This window comes from Diorhabda carinulata, chromosome X (genome assembly GCF_026250575.1).
Source record: "Diorhabda carinulata isolate Delta chromosome X, icDioCari1.1, whole genome shotgun sequence".
Lineage (NCBI taxonomy): Eukaryota > Metazoa > Arthropoda > Insecta > Coleoptera > Chrysomelidae > Diorhabda > Diorhabda carinulata.
Window position 1 is genome coordinate 37,246,420 of NC_079472.1, and position 20,177 is coordinate 37,266,596.

Sequence of the window (20,177 nt, forward strand, 5' to 3'; positions counted from 1 at the left end):
GGATCGCTGGTAAGACACGTCAATAGGCAGACAAAATAATAATCCAAGGAGTGGTGCTTACAAGTTGCCTCAAAAAATAACAAGAGAATGTTTGACACTAAGGAAGACTGTTGGTAGAAGTCAGGTGTGCTTCTAAACGTGGTGACACACATACTTCAATCAACTTAAAGGTGCTAATACACAAATACATATTGATTCAAGAGCCAGAGGTTGTAAGATCATTTTTGCTATGCTTATTTGTCTATGAATAACGGATAACATTCATATTTCTATAAAGACCGCTTGCTATGGTGCAAGGTCACAATATTGCATAGATGAATATTGCACGTCACGTGTCTCTTTTCATTGCATCATGGCTGCCACTAATAAAAATGCAATAAGTTAGTTGAACAAATACCTTATCTAAAATTTGATTCATTATTTTGTGAGCGGTGTAACAATGAAAAAAAAACTAAGTAAGTGAGTAACGAAGTGAAAAATTGGTCAGTGGATCACTGTCAATAATTATATCTACTGCTGCCTTGGTTTTGGAACCTCATGGATAGGTTGGTTGTTAATCCAAAAATAACTAGATTTCTCCCTAGGATTGCAACTTGCACTAATAAAAATGGCACCGAACCGATGATGTTGCAAGTGTGATATCTTGTATGAAACAATCAACTGAACTTCATTAGAGCATGTCTTTTATCAAGAAATATTGCGTTTTGCATTGTATTGCACGTTATTGCCTTAACGGGCTCAATATATCAGTGGTATGTAGGTATAATTTCAAATACTGTTGCTGACTTCTTCATTATATAACACGATTCAATAATGATTAGAAACCTATTGAAATTAAATTGCAATCATTTGAATGATATTTTAAATTGCACTTAGTATATAGAAAGTAACTCGTACGTGTTCTTTGTTGTATTTATAAAATATATGTTTATTATTATATTATAAAGCGTGTTTTTTTTAATATTTTCAAAATAGCTATTTCACGAGCTACAAAGTATACTTTTTCTAGGTGGAGGTGTTAATTTTAGATCTAGCAGTTTCCATTTTACTCGCATAAAAGATTTGAAATAGCCCGGTCAATATTTATTTAAAATAACAAAAATTCTCGGAGAGCCAAATCTTGTTGGGGAGTTAGAGTTTACCATTAGAAATAAAGTTTAAAATATTCCCATCTACAAAAGTTATTTCGTGTCAAAGGTCACAATTTGAGGTTTTTTGATTTTTTCTCGAAAACGGTAATTTTAATCAAAAAAAAATCTCCAAACAAAGTTTTAGATCTTAAAATTCTCTATAAAATGGTTTTCACGTTTTTTCCCTAAGAGTTACCATTCCTGAGGTATCGTGATTCTAAGAGCCACTTATACATGATATGCACATATAAGCCACGGCACCTGCGAGATAGTGTACTGGGCGCGTTTTTTATCGTGGTTTCCCCTGTAAGGCTACTCCACTAACTGCCATGACAATTTTAGGATAATTTAAAGGAGCAATACCCGTTACCTCATACTCTCGAAAATTTACCTCAACAGTCATATATTTGTCTTATTTTTCCTCTTGTTGGATGTTGAAATGTGGCTGAGTCATTGGTCTCTTCATTAAAATCACAGGAATCTTCCTCTCTCGTGCTCAGCTGGACATTTGAGCAAGTCTGACCTTGGCAATTGGTAGTCGCTGGAGAATACAGCAACCCGACTTTTTTACAGTCACATTTGGCACTACAACCTTTTTTACAATTGCAAAAAACAGGACTAAGGAGTTTTCTGAAGCAAGTGGAAGTAAACCCCAGTTCATTTCCTAGCCATGTTTAAACTTGATAGTATACTTTACACAAGTGTTGAATATCAGGTGCCGATGTTGAAAGACATGATAGTTGTACTTGTTTCTTGTTTCGCGTATTTGTTACAAAAGTTAAGTCGCTATTTATGAATGCAAGTAATCTATTTTTTGGAGCTCCACAAACGGCAAGATGAAAGCGAATTCCTTCTGTAAATATTTTTTTTCGAATAATTTAAATACTGAAGTTCTCCCTTTTATGTACAAGTGTCATAGCCGGTTATCGCATGTAAAAATAAAAGATTGCTTTGGCATTTGGGATAAGCTTCTTCTTCTTCTACTGTCTTGCACCTACAGTGCGTTGGCGGTTATCTTATGGTCAGACATCTATTTATAGAGACATAACACAGTTCACCGGTGTTATTTATGCCAGTCCAGTGTCTTATAATGCGTAGCCATGACATTTTTTTTTCGGCCTACGCCTCTCTTTCCTTCGATCTTTCCTTGTATGATCAATTGGGGTACTGTATAAATTTCTCCTCTAAGAACGTAACCCAAATATCCAACCTTGATCAAGTTGAACAGCTCTCTCTCAGTTAAGATAAGCGGATAAACTTTTTGAAGAATATATTTCTGTTCGCTGTTGAATCCTTTCAGGTTTCAGGAAATGAATAATTTAATCTGTTGGAGTCATTGCAAACAATTTTTGTGTTTGTTTCTATTGCTGTTTCAATTATGAGGACAACTGCGTCGCTTTGAGCTTGTTTCACTGCAATATTCGCGGCTTAATATGGAAATGAAACGAGATTTATTATTAATGTTGGCTTAAAATCGTTGTTGAATCGCTGGAACTGTCATAAATTCATCAAAGATAATCTCGGAACTCGACGATGTTTTTGTAGTTCGACGACGTTGTTCTGCAGCTTTAATACTCTTTTGCAATCCTCGTGTATTGTAAAGAATCTTGGGTCTCGTCTTTTTTTTAGATAATAAGATAGTTATAACAAATCCAAATTTGAAATACCACTACACCAATACTCACAATCATACTGTCTGACGCGCGTTTCGATAAGTTATCGTCTTCAGAGACTGAGGGTAAATTTACCTTGTGAATTGTGAGTGTTGGTGTAGTGGTAGTGTAAGCAGTGTGTTCAGTATGAATATCACCAAAGATTCCAGAAATACCAACAATACAACAATTGCTAATGATTCAGGCATTCGTATAAAAAAATACGATTCGATTCGACGCAAAATTATCACCTTTTTTGCTAATAAAACAATAAACCAATATCTAGAGGTTGCTGATTCTTATTTTATAAACATAGAATAAGAGAAAAAGTGTGACAATCAGTATTACTACCAGTAAGACTACCAAATTGAGGCATTTCTATCCCATCGGCCTTCGTAAGTGTACATTGCAAAATAAGGAAACTGTTTTTAACATATTGTCGTTGTTATTCTTCCGATTTCCATGACATTCTTATTAAATGTAATTTCAATGTTTTGAAGTATATTTATATATATTGTCTCATTGACATTTCTTGGTAAATACATATTACATTTTACGATTATTTTGATCACAGTTTATAATGTTCAAGAAATAATCATTAGATATACACATACAGTCCAGTAATATATTGAAACAATTCTTAATTGAATTTCTTCACGGTAGTAGTTATAAAAGAATAAGATAAAAATCAAGTTCTTGTCAGAAACCTACTTAAGCATTAAATATAAAAATTGATATTTGATTATAGATATTTACGATATAAGTGTCGTAAAGATTCATATTACGAAATGAGATGGGAAATTTGGCCGAGTTTGATAACCCATTGAATATCATAATATGAATTTACGATACGAATATAGTACATATTTTACCTACTACCAATAATGTTAATTATTTACTCAAAATTAGTCAATATTCCTGATATTAATCTATAGAACTTGCTGCAAATAACGCAATACAAACCCTAGCACCCGCTAAATCCTGTGTTTAATTATTATAATAAATGAGGTTTAATTTTTTTTCATGAGTTCATTCCACTAGTGCGGTAAAGTAAAGTAAAGTATCTCATTACGAAACTCATATTAGTATCGTAATGTTTGATATTACATATTGGTAGTAAGTAAACATTCTTTTCTATCAATATGAATTGAATAAATTGAATTCGCCTAAAGTGTCAAATAATATGTGAACAAGTATAATATTTATGATCCCTCCCTTCCATCTAGTCCCTTTCTCACATGACTTTGGTCTTTTTTGGATATAAGACAGCCTCTGTATCTATACCTAACCTTTCCGACATCTTCGAGAAGTTGGGCTTTATTTAAGTTAACTGTTCAAAGTAATGTCTCCCACCAAAATTAACGCACATTTTAGAGAATTAAATCTTAAAAAAATATATATGAAAATTTCAAAAAATAAGAAGATAACGTAATTATTTATTCAAGATTTCACAAAAAATCTTAAAAACAATTAATAGCGCGTATTTCTTCCTCTGATATTATTATTTCATTTATTCCATTTTGGTCAAGAGAATACCATTATTTCAATAAGTCTGAGGCGATTTAATAAAGCTAGTAAGCTGCAGAGTGTCTATGTGATCAAGATCAGGACAGTTAGCTGGCTACACTATTTCTTGGATGTAGATATTTTCAAGGATATTTTCTAATATGCGCTGGACTGCTTAAATTCGCAGAAATTGGTCTTTATTTGTATAAGTTACACGCCCTTTGCTGTTACCTATCTCGTCTAATTACTTCATTTTCCTTGGAAGCTTCTTAATGATGTAGAAATTGATTTTTGGGCTACATGGGATATTTGTGTCACTTGTACTTGTGATAAGTAAGTAGTAAATAAGTAGGATTATGATTTTGGAGTATGTTAGTGTTCACTCTGAAGATTTAATCTTGCCTCTTGTATTATATCAAATGTTCCGCACTGCAGTATTGATAGACTTTTATCAATCTTAGAAAAATAACTTTATTTCAGTAAACATTGGATGGCCAGTAAATGCTAAGTTCTATCATTTAAAGATTAAATTTAAATGCTTAGTGTATCTCTCTTGTTTTATTTAGATATTTCTTTGTATTATAGCAATCAATCTAATGCCCAAATCATTTGCTTTCATATTTTGTTGTATATATATATTGATGTTATAACTGGTCAATAGAGTTCCAATGTATCATTTACAGGATCATAACCTCAAAGTCGGCTTTAACCAGTGCAAATACGACTTGATAATGCAATTATTAGATACATATACATTATCTGATCTAGTATTTCAGGATAAATCATTTCCCTATTGTAGTCCTTCGAAAACTTGATAACATAAAAAACACTTACCTCTGAATAATGTTTATATTTAAAATCGCCCGTTATTTTATGTTTTTTGTTACAGGTCTAACGTAGGAACGGCGAGGAAGAGGAATCGGGGTTACGCTTGCTCAGTTCCTTGTTTCTTTGAAAAGTCACAATGGATTGCTTCACAGAGAAGAGTACATATTAGCTCGTATTACTAATTATACAATATTCAACATGAGACTGTGACGCAAGTAAACTAATCTGTACGGTACGATCCAAGCTGGTCTACGTGCAAGCGTTCAGATGATTTGACAACATCCTGAACAACAACGTCGAATATTGAAGTTTGGATTAAATTGAGAAACAGTTAATTCTAACTTGAACAGAAATACGATATCGAGTGCTTGGGCAATAACATTTTTTTCTTAAACGATCCCCACTTTCACTTAAATTCGCATAACAACAAACAAAATTGCACCTTTTGGACTAGAGACATCCCTAAATTAGAACATTAAGGAACTTAACATTCGCCGTAAGTAAAGGTATAAACAGCAATATCTTCAAAGGACATAATTGACTTTTGACTATTAAATCTGTAAAATTAGTGAAAATTCTACAAGTTTTGCATCAACCACAGTAACATCATCCCAAACAAATTGATCTCGAACACAGATATTCCATGGCCTCTCCGCAGCCCACACATACACTCAGCTGATTTCTTTTTGGGGGTTTTGTTAAAAGGCACGTCTACGTGAATGAACCAAGAGCAGTACTCCATTTAAAGGACAACATTCATCATGAAGTGGGTAACATACCCAGTGCTGCGTGTCAAAGAGTTTTCGAAAATATTAGGGCCAGGTTTCAGGAGCTCCAACATCCACTTTCAAGAAATAAGTTTCTGTTTTATTTCAAATAAACATTTGTTTCAATACAGTGTGTTTTTTTATGACAATTTCATGAGTCCAAAAGTATATAGCTCACCCTATAAATAACACGTAAAAAAGATGTCACAATAGAAGTTATTTCGAAAATATTAGGGCCAGATTTCTGTAGTTCCAACATGGACTTTCAAGAAATAAATTTCTGTTTTAATTCAAATAAACATTTGTTTCAATACAGTGTGTTTTTTTATGCAATTTCATGAGTCCAAAAGTATGTGGCTCATCCTATAGATAACACGTAAAAAAGATGTCTCAATAGAAGTTATTTCGAAAATATTAGGGCCAGGTTTCAGGAATTCCAACATTGACTTTCAAGAAATAAGTTTCTGTTTTATTTCAAATAAACATTTGTTTCAATACAGTGTGTTTATTTCTTGGCAACTTCATGAGTCCAAAAATATATGGCTCACCCTATAAATAACACTTAAAAAAGATGTCACAATAGAAGTTATTTCGAAAATATTAGGGCCAGGTTTCAGGAGTTCCAACATCGACTTTCAAGAAATAAGTTTCTGTTTTATTTCAAATAAAAATTTGTTTCAATACAGTGTGTTTATTTCTTGGCAATTTCATGAGTACAAAAATATATGGCTCACCCTATAGATAACACGTAAAAAAGATGTCACAATAGAAGTTATTTCGAAAATATTAGGGCCAGGTTTCAGGAGTTCCAACATCGACTTTCAAGAAATAAGTTTCTGTTTTATTTCAAATAAACATTTGTTTCAATACAGTGTGTTTTTTATGGCAATTTCATGAGTCCAAAAATATATGGCTCACCCTACAGATAACACGTAAAAAAGATGTCACAATAGAAGTTATTTCGAAAATATTAGGGCCAGGTTTCAGGAATTCCAACATTGACTTTCAAGAAATAAGTTTCTGTTTTATTTCAAATAAACATTCGTTTCAATACAGTGTGTTTTTTTATGACAACTTCATGAGTCCAAAAATATATGGCTCACCCTATAAATAACACGTAAAAAAGATGTCACAATAGAAGTTATTTCGAAAATATTAGGGCCAGGTTTCAGGAATTCCAACATTGACTTTCAAGAAATAAGTTTCTGTTTTATTTCAAATAAACATTCGTTTCAATACAGTGTGTTTTTTTATGACAACTTCATGAGTCCAAAAATATATGGCTCACCCTATAAATAACACGTAAAAAAGATGTCACAATAGAAGTTATTTCGAAAATATTAGGGCCAGGTTTCAGGAATTCCAACATTGACTTTCAAGAAATAAGTTTCTGTTTTATTTCAAATAAACATTCGTTTCAATACAGTGTGTTTTTTTATGACAACTTCATGAGTCCAAAAATATATGGCTCACCCTATAAATAACACGTAAAAAAGATGTCACAATAGAAGTTATTTCGAAAATATTAGGGCCAGGTTTCAGGAATTCCAACATTGACTTTCAAGAAATAAGTTTCTGTTTTATTTCAAATAAACATTCGTTTCAATACAGTGTGTTTTTTTATGACAACTTCATGAGTCCAAAAATATATGGCTCACCCTATAAATAACACGTAAAAAAGATGTCACAATAGAAGTTATTTCGAAAATATTAGGGCCAGATTTCAGGAGTTCCAACATCGACTTTCAAGAAATAAGTTTCTGTTTTATTTCAAATAAAAATTTGTTTCAATACAGTGTGTTTATTTCTTGGCAATTTCATGAGTACAAAAATATATGGCTCACCCTATAGATAACACGTAAAAAAGATGTCACAATAGAAGTTATTTCGAAAATATTAGGGCCAGGTTTCAGGAATTCCAACATTGACTTTCAAGAAATAAGTTTCTGTTTTATTTCAAATAAACATTTGTTTCAATACAGTGTGTTTTTTTATGGCAACTTCATGAGTCCAAAAATATATGGCTCACCCTATAAATAACACGTAAAAAAGATGTCACAATAGAAGTTATTTCGAAAATATTAGGGCCAGGTTTCAGGAATTCCAACATTGACTTTCAAGAAATAAGTTTCTGTTTTATTTCAAATAAAAATTTGTTTCAATACAGTGTGTTTATTTCTTGGCAATTTCATGAGTACAAAAATATATGGCTCACCCTATAGATAACACGTAAAAAAGATGTCACAATAGAAGTTATTTCGAAAATATTAGGGCCAGGTTTCAGGAATTCCAACATTGACTTTCAAGAAATAAGTTTCTGTTTTATTTCAAATAAACATTTGTTTCAATACAGTGTGTTTTTTATGGCAATTTCATGAGTCCAAAAATATATGGCTCACCCTATAGATAACACTTAAAAAAGATGTCTCAATAGAAGTTATTTCGAAAATATTAGGGCCAGGTTTCAGGAATTCCAACATTGACTTTCAAGAAATAAGTTTTTGTTTTATTTCAAATAAACATTTGTTTCAATACAGTGTGTTTTTTATGGCAACTTCATGAGTCCAAAAATATATGGCTCACCCTGTAAATAACACGTAAAAAAGATGTCACAATAGAAGTTATTTCGAAAATATTAGGGCCAGGTTTCAGGAATTCCAACATTGACTTTCAAGAAATAAGTTTCTGTTTTATTTCAAATAAACATTTGTTTCAATACAGTGTGTTTTTTTATGGCAACTTCATGAGTCCAAAAATATATGGCTCACCCTATAAATAACACGTAAAAAAGATGTCACAATAGAAGTTATTTCGAAAATATTAGGGCCAGGTTTCAGGAATTCCAACATTGACTTTCAAGAAATAAGTTTCTGTTTTATTTCAAATAAACATTTGTTTCAATACAGTGTGTTTATTTCTTGGCAATTTCATGAGTACAAAAATATATGGCTCACCCTATAGATAACACGTAAAAAAAATGTCACAATAGAAGTTATTTCGAAACTATTAGGGCCAGGTTTCAGGAATTCCAACATTGACTTTCAAGAAATAAGTTTCTGTTTTATTTCAAATAAACATTTGTTTCAATACAGTGTGTTTTTTATGGCAATTTCATGAGTCCAAAAATATATGGCTCACCCTATAGATAACACGTAAAAAAGATGTCTCAATAGAAGTTATTTCGAAAATATTAGGGCCAGGTTTCAGGAATTCCAACATTGACTTTCAAGAAATAAGTTTTTGTTTTATTTCAAATAAACATTTGTTTCAATACAGTGTGTTTTTTTATGGCAACTTCATGAGTCCAAAAATATATGGCTCACCCTGTAAATAACACGTAAAAAAGATGTCACAATAGAAGTTATTTCGAAAATATTAGGGCCAGGTTTCAGGAATTCCAACATTGACTTTCAAGAAATAAGTTTCTGTTTTATTTCAAATAAACATTTGTTTCAATACAGTGTGTTTTTTTATGGCAACTTCATGAGTCCAAAAATATATGGCTCACCCTATAAATAACACGTAAAAAAGATGTCACAATAGAAGTTATTTCGAAAATATTAGGGCCAGGTTTCAGGAATTCCAACATTGACTTTCAAGAAATAAGTTTCTGTTTTATTTCAAATAAAAATTTGTTTCAATACAGTGTGTTTATTTCTTGGCAATTTCATGAGTACAAAAATATATGGCTCACCCTATAGATAACACGTAAAAAAAATGTCACAATAGAAGTTATTTCGAAAATATTAGGGCCAGGTTTCAGGAATTCCAACATTGACTTTCAAGAAATAAGTTTCTGTTTTATTTCAAATAAACATTTGTTTCAATACAGTGTGTTTTTTATGGCAATTTCATGAGTCCAAAAATATATGGCTCACCCTATAGATAACACTTAAAAAAGATGTCTCAATAGAAGTTATTTCGAAAATATTAGGGCCAGGTTTCAGGAATTCCAACATTGACTTTCAAGAAATAAGTTTTTGTTTTATTTCAAATAAACATTTGTTTCAATACAGTGTGTTTTTTATGGCAACTTCATGAGTCCAAAAATATATGGCTCACCCTGTAAATAACACGTAAAAAAGATGTCACAATAGAAGTTATTTCGAAAATATTAGGGCCAGGTTTCAGGAATTCCAACATTGACTTTCAAGAAATAAGTTTCTGTTTTATTTCAAATAAACATTTGTTTCAATACAGTGTGTTTTTTATGGCAATTTCATGAGTCCAAAAATATATGGCTCACCCTACAGATAACACGTAAAAAAGATGTCACAATAGAAGTTATTTCGAAAATATTAGGGCCAGGTTTCAGGAATTCCAACATTGACTTTCAAGAAATAAGTTTCTGTTTTATTTCAAATAAACATTTGTTTCAATACAGTGTGTTTTTTATGGCAATTTCATGAGTCCAAAAATATATGGCTCACCCTACAGATAACACGTAAAAAAGATGTCACAATAGAAGTTATTTCGAAAATATTAGGGCCAGGTTTCAGGAATTCCAACATTGACTTTCAAGAAATAAGTTTCTGTTTTATTTCAAATAAACATTTGTTTCAATACAGTGTGTTTTTTATGGCAATTTCATGAGTCCAAAAATATATGGCTCACCCTACAGATAACACGTAAAAAAGATGTCTCAATAGAAGTTATTTCGAAAATATTAGGGCCAGGTTTCAGGAATTCCAACATTGACTTTCAAGAAATAAGTTTCTGTTTTATTTCAAATAAACATTTGTTTCAATACAGTGTGTTTTTTATGGCAATTTCATGAGTCCAAAAATATATGGCTCACCCTATAAATAACACGTAAAAAAGATGTCACAATAGAAGTTATTTCGAAAATATTAGGGCCAGGTTTCAGGAATTCCAACATTGACTTTCAAGAAATAAGTTTCTGTTTTATTTCAAATAAACATTTGTTTCAATACAGTGTGTTTTTTTATGGCAACTTCATGAGTCCAAAAATATATGGCTCACCCTATAAATAACACGTAAAAAAGATGTCACAATAGAAGTTATTTCGAAAATATTAGGGCCAGGTTTCAGGAATTCCAACATTGACTTTCAAGAAATAAGTTTCTGTTTTATTTCAAATAAAAATTTGTTTCAATACAGTGTGTTTATTTCTTGGCAATTTCATGAGTACAAAAATATATGGCTCACCCTATAGATAACACGTAAAAAAAATGTCACAATAGAAGTTATTTCGAAAATATTAGGGCCAGGTTTCAGGAATTCCAACATTGACTTTCAAGAAATAAGTTTCTGTTTTATTTCAAATAAACATTTGTTTCAATACAGTGTGTTTTTTATGGCAATTTCATGAGTCCAAAAATATATGGCTCACCCTATAGATAACACGTAAAAAAGATGTCTCAATAGAAGTTATTTCGAAAATATTAGGGCCTGGTTTCAGGAATTCCAACATTGACTTTCAAGAAATAAGTTTTTGTTTTATTTCAAATAAACATTTGTTTCAATACAGTGTGTTTTTTATGGCAACTTCATGAGTCCAAAAATATATGGCTCACCCTGTAAATAACACGTAAAAAAGATGTCACAATAGAAGTTATTTCGAAAATATTAGGGCCAGGTTTCAGGAATTCCAACATTGACTTTCAAGAAATAAGTTTCTGTTTTATTTCAAATAAACATTTGTTTCAATACAGTGTGTTTTTTTATGGCAACTTCATGAGTCCAAAAATATATGGCTCACCCTATAAATAACACGTAAAAAAGATGTCACAATAGAAGTTATTTCGAAAATATTAGGGCCAGGTTTCAGGAATTCGAACATTGACTTTCAAGAAATAAGTTTCTGTTTTATTTCAAATAAAAATTTGTTTCAATACAGTGTGTTTATTTCTTGGCAATTTCATGAGTACAAAAATATATGGCTCACCCTATAGATAACACGTAAAAAAAATGTCACAATAGAAGTTATTTCGAAAATATTAGGGCCAGGTTTCAGGAATTCCAACATTGACTTTCAAGAAATAAGTTTCTGTTTTATTTCAAATAAACATTTGTTTCAATACAGTGTGTTTTTTATGGCAATTTCATGAGTCCAAAAATATATGGCTCACCCTATAGATAACACGTAAAAAAGATGTCTCAATAGAAGTTATTTCGAAAATATTAGGGCCAGGTTTCAGGAGTTCCAACATCGACTTTCAAGAAATAAGTTTCTGTTTTATTTCAAATAAACATTTGTTTCAATACAGTGTGTTTTTTATGGCAATTTCATGAGTCCAAAAATATATGGCTCACCCTATAGATAACACTTAAAAAAGATGTCTCAATAGAAGTTATTTCGAAAATATTAGGGCCAGGTTTCAGGAATTCCAACATTGCCTTTCAAGAAATAAGTTTCTGTTTTATTTCAAATAAACATTTGTTTCAATACAGTGTGTTTTTTATGGCAATTTCATGAGTCCAAAAATATATGGCTCACCCTACAGATAACACGTAAAAAAGATGTCACAATAGAAGTTATTTCGAAAATATTAGGGCCAGGTTTCAGGAATTCCAACATTGACTTTCAAGAAATAAGTTTCTGTTTTATTTCAAATAAACATTTGTTTCAATACAGTGTGTTTTTTTATGGCAACTTCATGAGTCCAAAAATATATGGCTCACCCTATAGATAACACTTAAAAAAGATGTCTCAATAGAAGTTATTTCGAAAATATTAGGGCCAGGTTTCAGGAATTCCAACATTGACTTTCAAGAAATAAGTTTCTGTTTTATTTCAAATAAACATTTGTTTCAATACAGTGTGTTTTTTATGGCAATTTCATGAGTCCAAAAATATATGGCTCACCCTACAGATAACACGTAAAAAAGATGTCACAATAGAAGTTATTTCGAAAATATTAGGGCCAGGTTTCAGGAATTCCAACATTGACTTTCAAGAAATAAGTTTCTGTTTTATTTCAAATAAACATTCGTTTCAAACAGTGTGTTTTTTTATGACAACTTCATGAGTCCAAAAATATATAGCTCACCCTATAAATAACACGTAAAAAAGATGTCACAATAGAAGTTATTTCGAAAATATTAGGGCCAGATTTCAGGAGTTCCAACATCGACTTTCAAGAAATAAGTTTCTGTTTTATTTCAAATAAAAATTTGTTTCAATACAGTGTGTTTATTTCTTGGCAATTTCATGAGTACAAAAATATATGGCTCACCCTATAGATAACACGTAAAAAAGATGTCACAATAGAAGTTATCATTTAAATGTTTATTTTTATTTGAATATTCTGGGTAAAATAAACAACTGATGATTGAACAATAGGTTTCTCCACCACAAATACCGAAATAAATACAACTTATAAGGCACCTTAAGAAACTGTTTTATATAGTAGAAATTTCAATAAAAGATTTTCTGAATATTTATTGATAAGTAATAAAATAAGACGTGTGCTAAAAATATCTATAATCATGTGATAGAATAAATAATTTAATACATCTTGTTTTTGTTACTTAAGGAGGTTTTTCATGAGATAATTCTTTTAGGATATTTCAATTCGCTATGTACCAAAAATATCGAATACAATTATCAACAGGCAAATAGTTGAGAATAATATATCTATATCTAATCAGTAAGTATTCTACAGCGTAATAAAGTTATTTAGTTTTTTTGAAGAAGATGAGAAACGTGTAGGTATCTTACCTTCAGTCGAAGAAAATAATATTAATAATATCCAAAGAGTCTTCCTTAATTCCATGCCGGTGTATATTTCAGAAATAAAGATATAAACTTAATAAAAATAAAACTTTTCAATTCAAAACACTTCAGTCACAATGTACGCAGGTCGACAAGATAAATAAAATAAGATAACAGGTGAAACTGATTAATAATTAATTCCGTGATATCAAAACTCAAATATGAACAAGCACTGTAAAAAAAATATGTTAGTCGCGCTGCACAACCTCGCTCAAGCGACTGAATTTCTAAACGATTAATATCATTCATTGGCAGGATTGACTTGGTGGTATTGAAATTTTGATTTAATGCCTATAGGAAAACTTGTTTTGGATTCGTTTGAAAGAATTTCACTTCCATGGAATTGTTAACAACTTATTAATTAATGGAACTTAACGATTGGTAATTCATTCATAATCATTAGTTTTTATTGTAGAAAATATAATTGAAAAAGAAAAAAATAGTTGATTCATTTCATATATGAGTGCTATACAACCACATTATGCAAACATATTTTCTATTTTACTCAATTCAATATTAACAGTAAAATTATTATAAAGGATAAGTCTCCTCCTTAAAAGAAAACTCAATTACAGTTTTGTTAGGGGCGACTAGTGCAAATAAAAAAAACTTGAGACTTGAAAAAATAATAATCGTAATTACAATAATAATAATAATCTAATCTAATAAATTTTTTATTATTAATCCAAAAGAAAATTTCAAATACTTGGCAGTTAGCTTGTAATACATTGATTAAAAACTCAGTAAAATCAACCAGTTGAAGTCTGCGCTCTCTTTCTATGATTCAAATTATATTTTCACGTAAAATTTGCTGCACACATTCTTCGTCAATTCTTATAGATTACGAATAAGTAGCCGACGTGAAGATCGAACATGATTGCCGACTTTTTCGATATTTACAGCAAAAAAAGCCCCTATACAACAGCTGCATTTGTTTGTCTACAGACTCGGTAAGTATTGCATTCGAAAGAACAAGGCTTCAGAATAAACAGCTGATAGTCGCTAACCTTAGGTGCATGCGTACTTTTTCTGTAGCAGCGCTAATCTCGTTACTTAATAACCACTCCTCGTATAATTGCATGGAATATACGTTATAAGGATCAACCAACATTATGGCTCAATTAGATGCTTCTTATTTGTGAAATATACAGCAGCTTAATGAAAATGTGTTGAAGAATAGGTATATATTGCCAAAATTCATTGCGAAGAAATGTTGCCCAAAGCATAATTTACGTAAAAGGTTTCTTATGTGTACCTCTCACAAATAATCTTAAAAATCTGGCAAGCAAATAAGTTTAAACAGAGTAACGAAAAGGTGTTACAAACCATAAATTTTTCTGCTGATTTGAATAAAACTCTTGATGAGTCTCGAAGCATTTTTAGTTTAGAGAACAATCTCTCAACATGTTTATGTTACTGGTAGTGTTAAATATCCTCAAGTTATTCAGGATATTTTTGAAAATTGAAGTGATTCAACCATCATTTCAACAGCTAAAATTTTTACCACCAGCCGCCACTGGTTTTCTGTTAACGTTCAAGATGCATCTGTATCGATGAAATAACTAAAGATGTATTTGTACTATTGAACGGTGTTTTAATTTCATTCTGTGTAATTAAACTTATAAAATGTGGTTTTTGCACTGCGCGTCATAATTCCGATGCAAAACAAGTTTTCCGTACCCTTGGATGCGAGCTGCTTAAATCTACAACAGACGAATTTTAGACTTTGCATTGAAACATGGAAAAATTATCTAGCCTTTCCTACTTCCATACTTTTACTTCAAGTTTTAAGATTCAAAAATAAAAAGTGTGTTAATAGAAAATTGTTAATCCTCTTATGCCCACTTGCACCGTAATCTCTAATCCACTGTTTAAAATAACAGAATGTAGAAATTCAAACAGCGGTTTAAATCATAATCGCTTGCACCGTATTTTAAACAAGCAGTTTGTTCGTGTTTATTTTTTCTATTTTAAGAGTTTCTTGTGCAATACCATGGCAGAAGTAGCTCTACCAACATAAAAGGAGTAATCAAAAACCCAAATAATGTAGACGGCAGGAAATTATTAGAAATTGGATAAATGGAAACCAACTGAGATTAACTATTTTTTATTTATGCTATTTTGTTCTATTTTTTTTTGCATAAACTCAGAATAAGCCTCCCTAATACATATGTTTGACGATACATATATCTGATACAAACTTACATCATTAGGAAACTCGAGACTATCCTCAATTTGTTCCAAAATGTTCATAATAACTGAAATCTATATTTGTGGAATGGTCCGCTTTATTATACTCTCTCCTAGGAAATCCCTTATCTACAATCTCCAGAAATTCAAGATAATCTTCATGTATGTCTTCTAAAGCTGTTACTTTTACAGTAAATCAAAAAAATGTCTTGTTACTAATGGAAGCAGAGACAATAATATTGTAAAATACCTAAATTGATAATTATTGTTTCTGCTGTGTTTTTCAATACAAAATTCCCTAAATTATAGGCTAGAAACTGTTTAACTAAAAACTAATTCAGTTTAATTCCCCGATTTCAGTGGTTTACTTTAATGATAATTTAAACTTACTGAATATATTGTTTACACCACCACTAAATTGTTAATAGTTTACTTTCAGTCTCTGAAGACGATAACTTGGTTATCGAAACGCACGTCAGACAGTGTAATTGTTAGTGTTGGTGTAGTGGTGGTGTAAACAGCGTATCCAGTATGAATATCGCCAACGGTTGCAGAAATTCCAACTTAATAGTTTAAGCTTGATTTAATGCAAGGTGCAATTCAAAGCACAAGTTTTAAAATTTGAACCTTTGTTAACCTTATGTGTGTGTCCATCAAGAACACCATGTCTTTGTTATGATTTTCAAAATGGGTATTTATTACACCTAGGGGGTTGAATGAAAAGGTGTAGAAATAGTCTAGTTTAATTTAATATAAAAAATTTATATAGAAGATGTTTGCTGAGAAATATTTAAGCACAATCATCTATGGGCTCATTAGTTTCTGAGATACGAGCCAATGAATATTGTTTCTTAATAAAAACCCTTTTTTGTGTTTGAAATATTTTTAAACAATAAAGTTCGTCATCGTCAAATAATTTTGCGAATTTTTGGATAACTGATTTCAAATTGTTAGATTTTTGCCAGGCAAAATTGAAAACCAAATGAAGAAATTTTCAGAAAAAAAATTATTTGAATTTATAACGGAAATGAAGTAATAATAATTATGGGATTTCTACGAGTTCCTACTAGTTAGACAACATATAACTCTGCCTGTTATTAAACCACCAAATCATAATGGTACCCACAAAACATGCCCCTTAGGGTATGTTCTGTGATAGTACTTTGAGCGTTCAAAACATTTTGTGTTCAATAGATAAATTTCAGCGTTGTATTACCAATTTTCAACCGAAAGTACGAAAATATTATTGACTATTTCCTTCGAAAAATTTAAGCCAACCAAAAAGCTATAATATATTATGTTTACCTAGCAACGATCAAATTTCAGCGATAATACTGCACTAGTGCAAATTATCGATAATTTGCACTAGTGCCAAATTTTCGTCTAGGATTAATAAACATCATTTGGTTTTAATTTTATATTTTAAGAAAAGGAACAATTATTGAAAATGCAATTAGAATATACAACTTTACTGGAGGCCGACGATGGTGTTTCTATGCTGCTTCCACCACTTCTTATTATAATTTAAAGAATAACAAATTTTAAACACAGAATTAAGTTTATTTTAAATTAAATTTTTCTCAGGAAATAGTCTGCCAAAATGCCCTCTCGTGCATGTCAAATTGTCTCATAATTTCCTCTCGTGCGCATTCGCGCACTCAAGAAAATTAAATTATCGACAATTTGACATGCACTCGGGACATTAATATTGACAATTTCATAATTTCATAATTAAAATTATAACACCGTAAATGTGTATGCAATAAACCAATTTAAATACGTATAAATTTACAAATGTCATATCTTAGAACATAAAGTACTACTCTATGTTACAAACCTCATATGATATAAGGAAAAGGAAACTATAATTAGACAATTTGACAATTATTTTGACTTTGACATTAGGAAGAAGGGAAGTGAAAGTGTGATATTTCTATTGGAATTTGATCGTAATTTGATCATTTTTTATTTTATCCAAGTTGATTGTGTCAACTTAATTGTAATAACTTATAAAAATGCAGCCTTTTGCGTATATATTTAAAGAAGCTCTTCCAGTTTATTTAACTAATTTACCTATTCCAGATTCGTTAGGAGGATGGTTTAGGTTAGGATGTAAGTAAAATTCTCCATTTAATCGTCAAGGTTATTAACTTTATTCTTTCTACTCTATGCAAAGTTCACTAAGATTGTACACAAATCTCCAGTAGGTGTATAATTTAATATATTTTATTTGCCATTCAGATATTGTTACCTATGTCTTAAAAATCCGACAGTACTAAGATTTTAATAATAATATTATATCTTGTATTATTTCATTGAACGTAAATAACATTAGCGTAAATTTATTAAATAACTAATAATTAGTTGATTCATTACATAAGCCTTTTCATAATATGGAAATATTGAACAAGTAGGTAAAGTTATCTTCTAAAAATAACTGCTTATTATTTATAGCCATTATTTCAATAATTGAACAATCGAAATTGACTCCACTCCACATAAACGTATTTAAATGTTAATTCAAATAATACCATAAAGAGAACCTAGTTGAAATTGATATATTCTGAAGCCTGTCTAAATTGAATAATAAAAAATTATTTATTCTTAAATTCATCAGTTGGATATGCAAATGTTATGTAAATACTTTTTCAATTCTTATAGTTAAAGACTTTTTGGCTCTCGTCCCTCCTACAGCTGCAGTTGCTGGTCTTACTTATATGTCATATTTAGCATTCTGTCCTAAAGGCAGATGTGGTGCTGGCTCTTGTGATCAAAAAGGAAATTTGGTAAATCCTTCTATTCTAAAAAAGAGTGATAAAGTTGTAGATTCTGTAGATGTAGAAGATATTGCTGAAAAGGCAGTATTCTGTAGATGCTGGAGAAGTAAAAATGTAAGTATTTAAACATTTCAGTTATTATAGTATGTTTGGGTCTTGGGTGTATGCAACAAAGCTACTTGGCTGGTCACTACAGTCTGTGTACAAATTCATAAACAATCAATGGTTTGTCAAATTACATATTTGAACCAATATATAACTTGTCTTTAGATGCTGGATTCCCAAGAAACCCTGTACTATTAAAGAGTATAAGTTATGTTTGTAGAGATGTAAAAAATGGACACATTTTTTTAAACTGAATTTTTTCTGTCTAATAGCTCTGGGGTATTTCAAATGTCTTTTTTAATTTGCCAGTTTCTCAGATTTTTGTTACTTTATCCTTTATATTTGCTCATGTCACATTCAGTGGGGTTATTAAGTAATACTCTATCTAAATACAAACTACATATGTATTTCAGAGGCTGATTTGATAGCCTCCCCTGGGCTATCTATAATTTACACCTTTCCCCCACGAGAACTGTGTAGGTTTACTTGGTACTGTGGCAGGTCGATTGCAGTCAGATGGCCTCTCAAAGCTTGTAGTAATGAAACTAAAATCAAATGGGTTGAGTTCTTATCATCAAACTTATGCTTCTTATACTTACTGATATTATTTTTACCATAAAATATGATGTCACTACATTAATTAATTAGCAAATGAATAGAAAAACTTAGGTTGGATTAATAATCAAGATTGGGGTCATTTTAAATTTATTATATTGTAATTTGCTTATATTTAAAAAAACTATTTGATAACACAATTTGATTATTAATAATGAAAATGCTACTTGTTGGTGGGTGGTGCTCGTGGGTCACTAAGTAATTGATTGAAAAAGGAATAAAGAAAATCACATACAATATATATTTCATATAAAAATTTGTTGCTGTTTATTTTCAGACAACTTTTAAATATTTGGTTCATATTTTGAGATCCTATTTTGCAGTTTATTCAGTCTATTTCTGTTTGAAGATCTCATAAAGTTCATTGACAAAAACAATTTTTCACCCAAATATGTGGATCCAAACATCGTTAAATGAGTCTCTTGAAAGTTTCTTCATATACAAAATTATTTGGTAATGAATCCCATATGTTTAATATAATATTTTCAATTTTTACTATGGGATCAATATTATCTACACTACTTTCAGACATTTTTCCTTCTACTTTCAAAATCAAGTCTTCAAATTTTGTTTTCCACACTATGATGTTTCGAAATTCAACTAATTCCATCTTTAAATTATAGATAGCTAGCTACATACTTTAGGTTCATTCCATTGTTTTAATTCATTTTGTGTGGATATAAAATAAAATCAAATATATTTTCCAACATTTTATATTCATTGATTTTCTCCTCAAATGCTTGTTTTATTTCCTGAATAATGATTAAATGATTTTTTATTGTATTGCGTTTTGGAAATGTTTTTGTAATTTACACTCATTTCCAAATCTTTGGTAAAGATTAAAGTTTAGTCATAAATATTTTAATCTT

The 20,177-nt window shown here is 30.5% G+C and overlaps 2 protein-coding genes across 2 annotated transcripts in view; one reads left to right on the top strand and one right to left on the bottom strand.

Moving 5' to 3' along the window:
- The window catches only part of LOC130901357 (uncharacterized), a 36,525-nt gene extending 22,618 nt beyond the window's left edge, over window positions 1-13,907 (bottom strand). The window contains exon 1 of the mRNA XM_057812680.1: window positions 13,568-13,907. Within this exon, the coding sequence (XP_057668663.1) occupies window positions 13,568-13,622 (55 nt within the window). The 5' untranslated portion in view covers window positions 13,623-13,907. The remainder of the gene's footprint in view (window positions 1-13,567) is intronic.
- A 3,790-nt stretch (window positions 13,908-17,697) lies between these two features.
- LOC130902188 (CDGSH iron-sulfur domain-containing protein 2 homolog) overlaps window positions 17,698-20,177 on the top strand; it is a 4,305-nt gene continuing 1,825 nt past the window's right edge. Inside the window, exons 1-2 of the mRNA XM_057814089.1 lie at window positions 17,698-17,923; window positions 18,473-18,702. Of these exons, the coding sequence (XP_057670072.1) occupies window positions 17,827-17,923; window positions 18,473-18,702 (327 nt within the window). The 5' untranslated portion in view covers window positions 17,698-17,826. The remainder of the gene's footprint in view (window positions 17,924-18,472; window positions 18,703-20,177) is intronic.